This window comes from Lates calcarifer, linkage group LG17, assembly GCF_001640805.2.
Source record: "Lates calcarifer isolate ASB-BC8 linkage group LG17, TLL_Latcal_v3, whole genome shotgun sequence".
NCBI classification, from domain to species: Eukaryota; Metazoa; Chordata; class Actinopteri; family Centropomidae; genus Lates; species Lates calcarifer.
The window spans coordinates 14,407,182-14,422,621 of record NC_066849.1 but is presented as its reverse complement, the minus strand read 5'-3'; the positions used below and the strand labels follow the sequence as shown (position 1 = coordinate 14,422,621).

General features: G+C 38.0%; 3 protein-coding genes across 3 annotated transcripts; 2 read left to right on the top strand and 1 right to left on the bottom strand.

Moving 5' to 3' along the window:
* The first annotated feature begins 142 nt into the window (after positions 1-142).
* samd13 (sterile alpha motif domain containing 13) lies at positions 143-2,929 on the top strand. Its single transcript, XM_018673177.2, has 5 exons — positions 143-342; positions 708-824; positions 1,561-1,603; positions 1,725-1,836; positions 1,935-2,929. The coding sequence occupies exons 2-5, from the start codon at positions 800-802 to the stop codon at positions 2,076-2,078; spliced, it is 324 nt and encodes a 107-aa protein (XP_018528693.1). The 5' UTR covers positions 143-342; positions 708-799; the 3' UTR covers positions 2,079-2,929.
* Positions 2,930-2,943: 14 nt separating this feature from the next.
* Positions 2,944-7,523, bottom strand: uox (urate oxidase). Its single transcript, XM_018673181.2, has 8 exons — positions 7,363-7,523; positions 6,319-6,531; positions 5,106-5,222; positions 4,714-4,792; positions 3,985-4,171; positions 3,666-3,789; positions 3,341-3,424; positions 2,944-3,254 (listed from the first exon to the last, which is right to left on the bottom strand). The coding sequence occupies exons 1-8, from the start codon at positions 7,381-7,383 to the stop codon at positions 3,180-3,182; spliced, it is 900 nt and encodes a 299-aa protein (XP_018528697.1). The 5' UTR covers positions 7,384-7,523; the 3' UTR covers positions 2,944-3,179.
* Positions 7,524-9,267: 1,744 nt separating this feature from the next.
* On the top strand, positions 9,268-15,133 carry dnase2b (deoxyribonuclease II beta). The gene is made up of 7 exons (XM_051077247.1): positions 9,268-9,282; positions 9,439-9,746; positions 9,959-10,133; positions 11,254-11,332; positions 11,878-12,039; positions 13,276-13,473; positions 14,143-15,133. The coding sequence occupies exons 1-7, from the start codon at positions 9,268-9,270 to the stop codon at positions 14,475-14,477; spliced, it is 1,272 nt and encodes a 423-aa protein (XP_050933204.1). The 3' UTR covers positions 14,478-15,133.
* Positions 15,134-15,440: the final 307 nt, after the last annotated feature.

The window sequence follows — 15,440 nt, the reverse complement described above, 5'->3', positions numbered from 1 at the left end:
TATTTAATGTAATAAATTCTGCTGTGTGTGTACAATTTACAGTGATCTACTCAAAGATGAACTTGAGTGGGTGGTTAATTCTCGCTGAACTACAAATGCTGGCGTCGAAACACTAAAAACTACATTTCCCATGATTCCCCGAGCTCATGTGGGCGAAGGAAGCTAAACCGATGAAGAGGAGCTAGTTGGCATTACTTGATAAAATCTTGATTTTATCAAATGGGTGTCACCGCTTATCACTTAATAAAATATCTCAGTGATTAGAAAACATTTTGCTGTCTGAACTACGTGTACAGCTCGGACGAACTGTTGTTGTCAAGCAGGAATCATCTAAAAAATAAGGTAACTTAAATTTTGTATTAGCAAACCCAGCTAACCGTCCCTGTTAGCTTAAAACGAAATAAGAAGAGGCGGCGATTAAAGATTAGCTATGGTAATTTGGTGTAGCGTAATTTATAGTCTATAGTTTCATTTAATCACGTCTGTGGCAATTAAAGCATTTTCGGGGTGTGAGTAGTGTTTTTCTGCTATTTTTAAATTAAGCTAACGTGAGTTTTAGATCGTCGTTTTTACACGCTGCAGCTCTCCTCGCTGCTCGGTACTGATAAAGCAGCTGTTTTGTTTTTGCTCTGTAGCTTTGTTTTGGTTATAGTTGGGGGTTTTTTTCATTATTTCTTATCCCTCGTGCGATGTTACTGCTTTTCCAGTGGAGACATCCAGTGAATGAGAGACTACAAGAGGGAGGCGATGATGGTGTCTGATCTGCCAGTGCACTAAGTTCTCCGAGAGAAGACATCTGATGAAAAATTACTGCAACATTACAGGTTGTAAGACTCATTATTTTGTCAATTATGGATAAAGTAGAACCTAAACTTGTAACCGCATGTGTGACACACAGGCTTCTCACTCACTAGTGGTCAAATCATGGTGTCGGTTTGAAATTCACCGCATGTCTTATTGTCAATCAGCTCATAAACAGTTTATTGTTTTCTAATGTGAGCTCTCGGACCTTTTGATGGCTTCATCTGAGTTTTTTTTTGTGGTCAAACACTGTTAAAAGAGGCAGAAGTTTGTTTAGAGATAGTACATCTGTCATGCTGAATGACATAAAAATGTGTATAAAGTCATTCATGGAACAATTAGTCGATTAGTTGACAGAGAATTAATCAATATATATTTTGATAATCAATTAAGTATTGAATTCATTTTTTAAATTTAAATGTAATTGTTTTCGTAATGGTTTTCTCAGTTTTCTTTAATAGTAAACTGAATACTTTTGGACTCCTGGCCAGTCAAAAAGTAATTTGAAGACATCACCTTGTACACTGGGAACTTGTGATGAATTTTTACACTTTTCAACATAGATTCATAGATTATACAGTTCATTGATTAACAAAAAAATAATTGGTAGACTGAATAAAAGTCAGCTTTGATCGACTGATAATCAAAACTATTGATAATTTTCCATCTGATTCAACTACCGTAACTGATATCAACCTGATATCAAATGTAATGTATATAATAATTTTTTTCTCTCTCTCTCACTTTTTTGTTCAACAGGCGGCATGGAAGACAAGGCAAATGGCTCTGTTGACAACAAAAGGTATTATCTCTAATAAGTGTGAGACATTGTTTATAGATAGAGCTGAAAGAATGTGTCAAACTGTTGTTACAGTCCAGTGTACATACACATTAAGTTGAATCCATTCACTGCGACCCCACAGCCCAGTGGAGAATGGTCAGATGCCGGACCCTGCCAACTGGGGAGTCGCAGATGTCGTTAATTACTTTAAAGCAACAGGGTTCGAGGAGCAAGCCACAGCTTTCCAGGATCAGGTCGGTGTGCTCGTCCTGCTCAAAATTCCCATCACGTGATGGAAACACAAGAATGTCAATTAAACATTTCTCTCCCCTCCCCCCCCCCCCCCGGACAGGAAATCGATGGCAAGTCCCTGCTCCTGATGACGCGCAATGATGTCCTGACGGGGCTGTCAATAAAGCTCGGCCCCGCGCTGAAGATCTATGAGTATCACGTGAAGCCGCTGCAGACTCAACACCTGAAGAGCAACGCATCGTAGCACCGCAAACCGTCCCAACACCCACCTCAGTGACAATCATCGTGTCAGGAGACCCCAGGTTAGCTGCCGCTTCACAAAGACTCCTCTTGCCACAGTGGCACCTTAACAGGATTTTGAATGCTGTATGTTTTTATAAGCGTGGACCCCAAAAATGGGTTGCACATGGAGTCCACCCAGCTGTTTACCCTTTCAGCCATTCTTATTTCTGCTGCTTGAGATATGTATTTTATGTTTTTTTGACTGTGTGTGTGTTTTTTATTTAAAAAGAAGGATTTTTTTTTTTTTTTTTGGGGGGGGGGGTTATTCTGCAGGTATGATTTTTGTGTGTGAGTGCGTGTATGTACATGTGTTTGTGCGTGTGTGCAAAGTGAATTAACATGTTGGTTTAAAAAAAGAAAAAGAAAAGTATTTGTATATAAGATGATATATAGTTGAAAACTGTGTCTGTTCTGTTGTACCTGAACACTTTGATACATGCAGAAATTTATTCTAATGCATCCCATTTTGCCCTTAAATCATTTTTTTTATTCTCTAAACTGCGCAGCTGAGTCCATGAGTCGTCCTTAGCATGTAACAATGAAGCATTTTGTTTTCCCAGACACAAGGAGCCAACCGAAAGCCTCTTTGTTCCTGCACACCCACATTAAAGCCAGACTGGAGGCTCTAATATAAAAATATTTATGTGTACATATTCTTACTATGTTCCTACCTGTGGTGCTTTCAGCATTGTCACACAGACAACTGTGTTAAAGTGTGTATGACCAATGTATATGTGCAACATAACACTGGAGTTTGAATATCTGAATCAAAGATTTGCAATAAATGGTGCTTTTTTTCTCACCAAAGAACAATATTAGTTTATAAATTCATTGACAGTGGTTTTATTTTCTTTAATTTTATTTGCTTACACATTCACATGGTCAAAAGCTTTAATCATGTTTGGGAAATCTTGAGCTGTAGTTGTAATTCTGACCAAAATATCTAAGAGGTAATTTTTGTTTGTCAAACTTGATTAGATTTCACGAACCATGACTTGTATGTCTAAAGAGCCTATTGGGGTTGATCACAGCAGCAGCATTTTCTGGATTTGCATCGGTGCCTTTACAGCTTCGCTCGCTGTTTCCTGCGTAATGTCCCTGTGATGTTCCCAGAGGGGTTATCCAGGGGAAGAAGTACCTGTGAGAAAAAAAGAATACAATATTATCAACTAATTTCAAGATAAAACGACTTTAAAGATTAAAAAAAAAAAAAAAAAAACCCACTTCATCTTTGTTGACAAGGCCCATTTTTGTCATGTCTATGGTGAAGTAATGCTGGTTGGGCATCACAATCTCTATTTCATCCACCTGAAAGACAGAGTACTTATTTTACAGCCTGAGTTTTCTGAGTAAACCTGCTACATACTGTATGTGGAATAGTTTTGAACTTCAAGTGTTTGTAATAATGTTTTTAAAATTCATTTCTATGCATGATTAGTAAATGTGTGTTTTTATGTACACAATATATATCAGAAGCAGTGACCAAAAAAGCATATGTAACTACAGTGACAGTGAGTGTATTGATCTTGTGATCTAAATGTGGGCCTACCTCAGGGACTCTGTCCAGGACCAGAACCTGTGTCTCATAAAGGGTCTTCTGCACAGAAGGTGAGTACTCTCCACGATCATAGGGGCCAGCGAACTTCTCAATAATTGTCTCCTTCACACACTTCCTACAGCAGCAGTGATGTGATGAACATTAGATGTAGAAAGTATCTAATTTCATTTTTAGGATTTTTTATATACATTGAATTCATTTCAAACAGGAGAGATTTCCTTCAGTTTTGTGTTTTTCTTCCTCTTTTGCAGATAAAAGACTCCATCGTGGACACCTACCACTGACTGCAAGTCTTTTAACAGGTAATTACCATGCAGCATCAAAGTCGACATCCTGAACCTTGTTGTAGCACCACCTGGAGTAGACAGAGGTGCAGAAACACCTGTCTTTGGTCTCTTGCAGAGTAGTGAAGCGGTCCCGTAAGAAACCCTCAAAACCAGACTGGGTGGTTTTCAGCACTGTCATGTTCTTCACCCCACTGTGAACCACTGGGATGCCTGTGTGGGGCATAGAGTTGGTGAGTATGGAAACATCTGAAACATGACAGTTTGGAAAGGATAATACAAAATGGAGCTCATCACAAGACTGTGTAATCAGTAGCATCACTGAAATGCAGCGTTAACAAGCGTATCATTTTATTTCTTTCGTTTGCACCACACCCCAGAGGATTTAATCAACGAGCCTAAAGACTTCAAAATGGACACACATCAAACCACGGCATCCGCTCATCACTATCACGTGTGCAATCTGAGGACTTTTATGCTGCACCACCCCGATAGAAGAACAGATCTTAGTCCAGATCAGGTATGTGACGTGCTCAGACTTTGTCTAAAAAACATCTGCTTCAAGCACAACCACAGTTTCTAAAGGAGAGTTTTGTTTACACAGAGGAAGTGGGGAGTAGATGCTCTCAACTCCTTTCCTCTAGCTTGCAGTAGATTTTTAGGTCATCTTAGAGGGGAAAAAAAGCAAAATATGGAGGGATACTTTTAAATATATTAAATTCAGATAGTGCCTATGTGTGTGTGGTTGTGCTTACCATTGAGATTCTGTTCAACATCGCAGAAGCGACAAGCCTCTGGGCTGAAGATAAATGCGTGAGCGTGTTCTACACCATTCTGAGAGAGGAAGAATCTGCATCTTAGTTCATTACACAATCATACTCATTATTGATAAACTGGGTAAAAATCAAGTTTGATGTCAGATATTTCAGCTATTGATAAGGTGCATCGCTGATGAGTGTGGTCGAAAAGTGTGCCATGTTGCACCTGTAACCACACCCAACAGTGATGTCATGGGGGTCTGTGGTACATGGTTACAGCAAGGTGAGAGGTTAATACACTGGAGGTCGGCAAAAACAAGATTTTCAGGGATGCTCGAGTTACTCTTAAAACTGTTTGAATAAATGATCCTCTGAATGGTGTTTTTTACCTTCTCTAATCTTCTCCACGGAGCCTCCTCCATGTAAACTTTGGCCCTCAGTACATGGTTGAAAGAGGTCAGGAAATGATTACAGATATCCAGGCAAAACTGCTCAATGGTCTTTACCTGAGCAGATGGTTATCACATAAAAAGAAGAGGGAAATAAAACAATCACCAAAAAAAAAGGCTCAGTAATATGAGAATCAGTGTTATCTAAGATGGATCGAAACGCAAAAGAAGTGCTGACTATAAGAAGTTCAAACTGAACAAAATTTTGACAGGATATGTTTGCCCACGATGTTATCTGATCAGTGTGTGTTTGAGCTGTGGGTAAACAGGAGTCACTTGTGTGACCGTGTATTATGAAATAATGATCATGTCTATGTCCGTGACCTGAGTGAAAAAGCTGTTTTCTTTTTCCCCCAGCTAAAGCTGTAGTAACTGTTCTGGGATCATGACATTAAATGTAATATCTCTGTGACTTTTGTAAAGTATAATCCTTCTGAAATTCAAAGTCTAATTTACTCAGTATGTCACAAAATTTTTAAAAAATCTCAGTAAGTAGATGTACAAGTACTGTATGTTGCTGTCAGTCTTCTCAACTCAGACGTCTTTTTAGCTGCTCTCAGTCATTTAAAACTGGAAGACAAAGAACTTTCTTCTCTTAGACCCTTTTAAACAAAGGTCCTCAGTTAGTTTTCGTTCATTTTAATAACTTAACTTATAACCACTACTACTACTAATTAACTAATAACTATAATAATTACACAAGTTTTGTCTATAATAACATGTGATACCTTTCAACAGACTTTTTTTTGCTTTTTTCACCTCTGTAATATATTGTAGCAAAACTAAGCCATTGATTAGCATTGGCAGTTTGAAAATCTGACCATATAACACCAGTTTCAGCTTCTCTCCACTGGCTGCGCTCAGGCTCCTTGTGACATATTTAACAATGCATAGCCTATTTTCACCATAGTTAACAAACTTAATCCCTGCAACGATTTATTTTTGTTCTCACATTGAGGCATTGCATGTAATATTGGAAATTTGTAATCTTAAAAACTCATTACCCTTACACCCTACCATGAACCCTTCATCCTCAGTGCTATTCATTATTTTTCTATGGATAGAAATTGTTGCCTGTGCGATAATGATCAGGTTATAAGCTGCAGTGCACCAACATGTTCCCTGTGGGTGTCGGTAGAGGTGGGTGACCTACCCCCTTGAGCTTGGCCAGGGCATGGACGGTGTTTTTGATGGTGTCAGTGGGGATGATGTCTGAGTTGTCCCCAGTCAGATAATCCTTGCGCGACTTCAGCGTAAGCTCCACGTTGGCTTTTAGCTCGATGATGGAGTGGCGGCTGCCCTGTCTCCTGATGACCAGCACCTTCACTGTGTTCTTGCCATAGCCTGTTCGCACAAACTCTACATTCTGCACACATAAGGGACAGATTGCTGTTGTTGCTGTTGTTGCAGTTCAGAAATTTCCGGTGATGCGAACATGTCATTTTGTGCTGTTCGTGCAAACTCCACATTCTGCACACACAAGGGGCAGATTACTCTTGTTGTTGTTCTGTTCAGGACTTTCAGGTGATGTTAACAGGTAATTTTTGTGCAATTAGTAAACTGTAGATTTACCTTATTTTCCAATATTTATATTGCTGGATTGTCTTCATCTTATTTCCCTTTAAGTTTGACCTTCAGCCAGATTGTAGATTGTGTTAACTGTGTCCATTGTATTTGTTTAACTGTTCTAATTAAATGTATTTAATTTAATGGGGAACTGTTCCCACTAATTGGTTGCTTGAGCATGATTATTTTTCACATTCTGACATTAATTCATCCCTGTAAGGTATCACTAAAACTGGTCTTAGAATAGTACTATAATATCCCAAAATATCTTAATATACAACATTCTAATTAATCAATTATGCTTTTATATAGGAGAAATGAAAGTAATGCAAATGTATATTGGTAGATTTTTCCAAAAGAATCACTAATGAGAGCCTAAATATGATTAAATAATATCCACTGAGTGAGGAGTAAGAATATGAAATCAAACCTGATATTTATGATATAAATATTTTGACATTAGTTTGCAGCCTCAGTGTTTGACAGTGGTTTGCAGGTCTTACAACTGCAGGTCATGGTTTTGCCTCATGGCCGTTGACCCGAAAAAAGAGACAAATGCTAGTGCTGAATCATTTAAGGTAGATTTAAGGTTGATCATGTTGTGTTGTTTAAGAAAAACTACTTGTGTTACCTTATCTGAAGCGGTTGCCATCTTCAGTTCCTTTACCTGTTGTCTGCCTGGTCTCAGTCCCTGCCCTGTTTCCAGCAAAAGGTGTCTCCACTGATGGAGGCGGTTTTTGTAGAGAGGGTGGTGCAGCCTTTGCACTCATGCCATTGGACATTGCAGTGTGTTGCGTGAAACTGAACCTGTTTTACCTGTACAATGTGTAGATACACAGATGTGTAGACACACAGATACGAACAGTTTGTCTCACTTTGTTACATGCACTTGCAGAAACACAGAGAGAAACCGCTTTGTTGTGTTTCATTTTGGTCTGCTTTTTCTGTTATCGCTGAACTCTCTTCTCTGTGCTTTCTCATTGTTTCACTCAGTCTGGTTATTTTTTGAGATTAAACATGTGGACACCACACCTCTAATAATACCCGCTGTATAAAGAGTTTCTAAGTATTAATCACTGGCTTTATGAATGATCATTTGCTAAGTTGGAAACCACAAATAAAGTGAATTTCCAGTTTATGAAAACGCAACAGGTGTAAGTTATAAAGTTGTTTCATAGTCTATGTTGGTGCCATGTTATCTGACAAATGTACTGTAATCAGTTCAAGCTGATACATTTCACTGAATTAATGACTAATAGTCATCCAGAATACAGTCTGCTGATATAGTTCATACAGATGTGTCTCACACATGTAGGTACCAAAAATGATCAACATCACATTCATTTTAACTCTTACATTGTAATTCATCCATACATTATCTGCTAACCGCTTGGAGCCAAGCCCAGCTTATTTTAAATTACTCTCTCTAAAAACTATATTATTCCCTTGTGAACGGTGGTGGAAAGTAACTAACTTTATATAGTCAGGGACTGTACCTAAGCACAATTTTGAGGCAGCCTACTTCCATTTTCTACTAATTTATACTTTCACTTTAGTGGAAACTGTAGTACTTTATACTCCACTACATATATTTGGCACCTTACCTGCTACTTACTCTTCAGATTAAGATTTTATAAAAAGCTTGTAAAGCTTATGTAATGCAACATATTGTTTAAAATTAAACCAGTGGCTTCCTATAGTTTTGTCCTGTGACCCCTCACAAAAAAGCCCCTTGTTACATTTGAGTCGTTAGCAATTAGACAAAAGAGTGATTTCCCCACTTCACAGATGGTATAAATTATTGCTCAAGGACCAAACAGGTACAATATTGCTAAAGTAACGTATTAGAAAAGTCCAAAAATTAAATACAAAGTACAGTAGAACTCAATCCTCTCATGACGCCTCAGATTTATATGAGTAGGTAAAACTTGCTCTGCCCAGTAAAATGCTGCTTACACACTGTTATCAATGTCAGTAATCTATTACTGTCATAAATGACAATAATGAAGTCAAAAGGGTTCATTTAACAGCATAGTAAGTACTTCTAATTTTGATACAAGTAAGTTTTGCTGATAATGCTTATGTATTTTTACTTAAGTAGGATTTTGAATGCAAAACTTTTTTCTATGATGTTTGAAGGATGTAACCGTATGTCCTGATTACCTCTGTTTTTGTTTTTTTAAATAAATGTTAGAACAAGTCGCTGCAGAAAGAATGGATTTATGTATTGAGGTTAAATTTATTCATCTAAAAACACAAATTCTCTCATATTTACATGTTTCACTTTCTCATGCTGTGTAACTGTTTTTCTGTCCATGTTTTACTTCTTCAGCTGCGGTTTCCAGTTTTGAGGTAGCATAAAGTAAACACAGGTTAGAAAGATAACTACACAACTTAAATTTTATTGACTCAATCTTCTAAAATATGCCTTTCAGTCAATCAGTGCCGCTGACAGTGTTAAAATAGAATGCAGTCACGTGAAAATCTTTAATTTCACAACAACAGTTACATGGTGAGATCTTTTTTTTTTGACCAGATGGTTTCCAGTTCAGTAATCAGCAGTTCCACAATCACCAATAAAAGACAAACAGGTGTGAACAGGTACAACACAAAAAAGACAAAAAACGATCACTGGTTCAGTATATAGACCTGAGGTTCTTTGACAATAAGAGCCTGTCGAAACATCCAAACATTTAATTTGATATAGCCCCTCACAGTCCCTTCAGTATTCCCCTGCCATGTGACCACATCTTATGACTTCCTCTTTTGCATGTGCAGGCAGATATACTGTATCCACTTTCAAAGTTACTCAGTCACAATCGCACAAAGTGACAATAGATTTCAGATTCCCCTTTTTTTTTTTCGTTCACTGCTGTGCTCACTTCAGCCGCAGGAGTTGTCCGATATGGCCGCACACTTCAGTTTATGCTTCCAGATTGCTGTCATGTTTTTGTGTTGTACAGTGTGTTGTACTGGGATTTCCTGTAGAAATGAAGCTGGCGAGCCTGTTGATTGGTGAGTTGATATTATAAAAACTATACTGACAACAATTAAGCTTTAATGGAATAATAGTTTTACTACTGAGTTTGTAGTTACAGTGCATGAAATGTTGCTATGTTTTGATACATTAAAGCATGAAATTGATATAAACTCTGTCAAATGTTAGATAAATCTTTAAATATTATCAAGATTTTTTAAATACGTATTTCTCTCTTCATCCTCTGCAGGTTTATCATCTACAAGCTGCCCAGGTATAAGATTGGCGAGGTCGGCAGTGGGGTGGACTACATGTACCTGGACTCCTCAGTAGAGAACTGGCAGATGAGTAAATTCATGGTTAACACCAGTCAAGGAGCCATAGCGAACACACTGAACCAACTTTACATGGGAAAGGCCTATAAGGTGAGATTATGTCCCTGTTTTTCACATGGGTTTCATACACTGTTCCTGAGAAGATAAGAGAGTCCTGTGGTTTTAAACAGACTGAACAGAGCTCTGTGTTGGTGCCTGAGTAGCCTCTATGGGGAACTGAACTGAAGCTGGATGTCACCCTTCCCAGCCAGATGAAGTAAATCACACAGTCCTTCCTCAAACCAAAACACAGATTTTCACCTGCTTACATATTCACAATTATGGATGTTAATTTTACCATGAAGAATGGAAAGAAAAATAGTAGCAAAAAAAATATGATTATATGTAAAGTAAAAAATATAAGACAAGAATCACCATATACAGAAACTTGAAAAAAAACATCTCAATGATCGACCATCCAGATTAAATTATCACTCAGACCATCTGTATTTTATCACTCTACATCTGCCTCCTTTAATAATTAATCCTTTATTATTTTTAGTTGTGGACCACTTAAACCACTTACTTCACAGTATCAAATGTTCCAGTCTTGGTTTCCGATTCTGTAGGTTATTCTTTTACTTTCTAAATCATGCTACATACTATGTGGTGCAAGTAACTGCACATTTTCTGGTGTATTGAGAAAAACATTATGTATGCCAGGAAAATAACAAAGACCAAACAAAAAAAAACTAAAAAGAAAGATGTTACCATTGATAAAGTAATAGTTGGAAATTATTCGCTTTTTTGCTGAGAGCTGCACGAGAAGATCAGAGTTACAGCCAGCTTTAATTTAGCATAAAGACCAGAAATGTCTGGTTCTGTCCAAAGGTAACAAAGTCTGCCTACCAGCACCTCTAAAGCTCATTCATTAACACATTTGTTTAAAAACTGAAGTGTAAAAAAAGTTTGCGGTTATGTGCCAAACTATTTCTTCTTATTTAAACTATTTCAGAGCCAGTAACTTCCTGAAGTCTTGATGTTGCTCAGCAACCAGCGGAGACTTGGTAACATTTTCCAGTCTTTTTGCTGAGCTAAACTAACCAGCTGCTGGCTGTGGCACTATGTTTGCTGGACAAATATGGGACTTTGATTCTCTTATCTAACTCTCAGCAAGAAAGCAAATGACTGTATTGTCAAAATGTCAAACTATTACTTTTTCCCCCCTCAGTCTAACAGCTCAGTCTATGCACTCTACAATGATGCTCCACCAATTCTGGATTATGTTCAAGGATATGGACACACTAAAGGTACAGTGGATTATGAAAAAATTAAGCATTGTTTTCACTGGTTTTGATTTCACTAAGATGAATTTCGATTGTAGCTGTATAAAAATGCTAGTAACACTGTATGCCTGAATATTATAATCACTGTTAAGTTAAAATATTACAATATGTAGTTCGTTACGTATCCTGCATGTTTATAAAAACTCAGACTCAAATTGTTAGCAGGGTATAGCATGTCTCTTTTTGAAGAGAGGGCACCTGAAGGTATCACTATAAGAACTTACTTTGCAATGTGGTGCATTCAGGGACCTGTCTATATTTTGTGTCTGTGATAATTAATGACAGATGTGTTCACAGGCTTCTGTTCAGGCTTTTCGGTCCGATGACTTTACAAAAAAGAACAGATCAATATTTTTTGGGTGTCAGGGGGAGGAAATGGGCAAAGAGCATCTGTCTGATAACTGCTGTTGACTCTGGATTAGCGACAGCCCTGACGCGACTTGTGAGCTTGCGTGCTGGTTTTCGTGTGTGCTTTTGAGTGTAAAGAGCTGTTTGTGTGCATCCTGCAGGGGTACTGCTCTTTGACCGCTCTCAAGGCTTTTGGCTGTCACACAGCATCCCACATTTTCCCTCGTTCCCTGAGAGAGGCTACCTTTACCCCTCCTCTGGCAAAGTCAATGGCCAGACCGCTCTGTGTGTGACCTACCAGTATGAGCAGTTTCTCCGTATAGGTGAGTGAACACTCATGAGGCAACAGGGCCCGACTCACTGCTGCACTGTACACAGACTTAAACTTACAAAATCCTCTGTTTGCTGAAAACTAGAAAACATTTACACTGTGACCCGGCCTTATGTAACATTGTCAGTAGCTTCTATACATGCAAACATCCATGTCTCTAAATCTATACATACCTGAAATTTATTTGTTCAGTGATTTAAAGCCCCCCTCAGCTCAAAACTCATGATTCAATATGCAACATACACAAGTGTGATATGGAAACTCAGAATAGACAATAAAGCAGGAGACATCCTGTGTCCAGTCAAATTTGAAATCAAAAACGTGATTATTATTGATAGATTCATCATTTTTAAAAAGTGTGAAGGGACAGATGAAATTTTAGTTTGTTTTTTTTTGTGGAAAAATACATGAATTTTCTTTCAGAGTATATTGTTAGAAAACATGACCAATAGGGGTCTTTAAAGGATTTTTCTAGAGTTTCCAGTAGACACTGTATGGTAATAAGAAACTCAGAAACACTGTGGTTCTGCACAGATAACAGGATTTTACTAATATGGAGTTTTGACAGCTGATGCCATTTATTTATTATGTATTATTATATTATATTATTATTGTATTGTGAATTGATATTTTGTTGCATTAATCAAAGCTTTACGTTTTATCAACCATTTTAATGGCTAGCAGCTCTTTAAAGAAACACGTCCACATCTTGCAGCGTCAAACACAGTTGATGAAAATGTGTTTATGTGAAAATTAAAATCAGTCTCATTGATGAAACTGACTTTATCAATGAGACTAACCGCTGAAGGTTCCTTTAAGTTGGTCCACTACAAATTTGTATTGCTAATGGCTAACCTTGAATGCATAAAGCCTCTAAATAGATAACAAAAACATGACTGAAACCCTTAAATTAATGTAAGGAAAAGAGTTTTTATGAAGCTGTGTTTTCATAAAGGAACATTCATATTCAGAGATGGTGAACACAGAGTTAGACATCCATACCCAGTATTCATCCAAGTCTGTATTGGCTTGATACTGTACAGCATATCAGCAAAACAATAATTGAGTTCAACCCTACCAGTTTAAATTCAAGCATATTTTTTAAAGAAGTTAAAATTTACATTCTGGCTGAAATGCAGCAGAAATGCTGTCCGTCTTTATTGCAGGCCATAGTGTACCCTGTAGTTTTTTCTCTTGTTTCTCTCTTCACACTCCCTTCCTCCTCCAGCAAAGCAGGTGGCCTACCTTTACCCACGTTTCTATAACTGCTCTGTGTCCGCTGCATTCGCTGAAGACCTGCCACAGCTGGCCCAGCTCTGCGAGGGCTCCAAACCAACACTGGCCTCAGATAAGAGAATGGAGCAGCTTTTCTCAATCAAAGGGGACAAATTTGTCAGTTTTGTCAAATCTGAACATTATGTGGAAGGTGAAGTATTCCTCATGCACTGTTGGTCATTTCTATTTTACTTCTTAGGTATTTTGTTGCTCCATTGGTGGTGTTTGAAACATTATAGGAGTGTTATGCAAACAAAAACATCTTTTGGAAGATGTTGTAAATACACAACTACCACTGTTACTGGAACATTTACTACAGAAAATCAAAACTGCAGTTGTAAACTCTGCAGAACTTTGCAAAAGCATCTGTCTCTTGTCTTGTCTGCCACAGTCACTCATTATCAGGTGTACACACACTATCATCTCAGAACAGTGACATGCATGAACACACCCCACCCAAGGCCTTCAAAGTACTCTCTGCTCCCCATGTTTTTGACCCCCTACAATGAGGCCACGTCTACTTGTAACCCTTATCATACTACTATGGACAGTCGTGTTCAGTTCATTTTCCTTCTCAGATTGATTCATTTATGGGATTTTTAGAGACCCTGAAAAGAACCTGATACATAAATGTGCAGTTATAAAAGTCATTACCAATTGTGTCCAAAAAGTCATATTATTTCTAACATTGAACCCATCCTAACATTTAATAATCAAGTTTATCCCTATATTGAAAATATAAACTTTAATTTATGATCTTTTTTTAAAAAAAAAAAATCCTGTTGCACCTGTACCTATCCTCTCACTGGTATTCTTTCAGATATCTACACGGGCTGGGCGGCTCAGGCCCTGCACGCCGACCTGCTGGTGGAGTCGTGGCAGAGGCAAGGTCACGATCTGCCCTCCAACTGCTCCCTGCCCAAACACACCATGAACATCAAGAGGATTCAGCTTCCCGGATCGGTCATGTTCCGTTCCTACCACGACCACTCCAAGTGGTGTGTGTCACAGGCTTATGAGGACCAGGTGACCTGCGTGGGAGACCTGAACAGGGAGAAGCCCCAGCTGTGGCGTGGCGGAGGGCTGATCTGCTCCTTCAACCCCTTGATTTACAAGGCTTTCAGACAGCTAGTGAACTGGTACATCAGCTGTTGAACGAGAGAGAGAAAGACAGGACGATTGGGACAGTATCAGTCTCTGACTCAGTGGTTTAAATCTCTTTTAAACTGTGTGACTAAATGTGGAAGTTGATCCTGTTAGAATCCTCATGCCAGAAAAGTATCAAATAAGACATCAATTTAAAAAAAACAGTCATAAGAAATGTTTGAATTTAACAACACTGGCTTCGCTAATAGCTGCTTAGCTAATTGGACCCTTGCTAAGTACAGTTCGTTCTCATTGCATATTTATATCTAAGTCAATTCTACTTTCATTTATGCTTTTGAACTTACCTTACCTGTGAATATGAGAAACTTTTTTTCCTCACTGTGTTTTTGATGAACTGTCCATAAATTATGTATGTCCAATTCTGAATATATTCAGACTTAAAAAGATCAAAGGTTATGGAGCCCAAAGGTAAGAGATTAGGATAAATCTTCATGCTGAAGTAATTGGTGTTTTGTGCAAATGGTGTCACCTAGTGGTCAGACTGCAGTTACACTGTAAGTGTAGTAGCATTTTCTCTGTGGATTATTACAGAGTGCCTGACTAAATTTTTATTTTCCTTAAACATATCAGAAATTCTGCCACAGGACTGAGATTGACTCTACTTCAGAATCATATGCTTAACATTAATAAAGACATCGGCCATATTCTGTCTTATTTAATTGCACTAATTTCTAGAAACGTCCTGAAAGAATAGAAAGTACACTTGGTTTTTATACTGTTCATCCTGGTGCAGTATTGAACTTCCTGTGTCAGCTCCTCTTTACTCTCCTTACTGTTTGACTCAAAATAAAGGAGATTTAAATTTGTCAACTTCACTGTTTCACACACTTTATGATTCTTTGGATTCTCTGAAGGTTTTGTCCATCATTTACCTGACCCATGGGTGCATCAACACCAGATGGTCTAATGCAAAAGTAAAGCAGGGGTTATGGTTCTACTCCAGCATGCAAT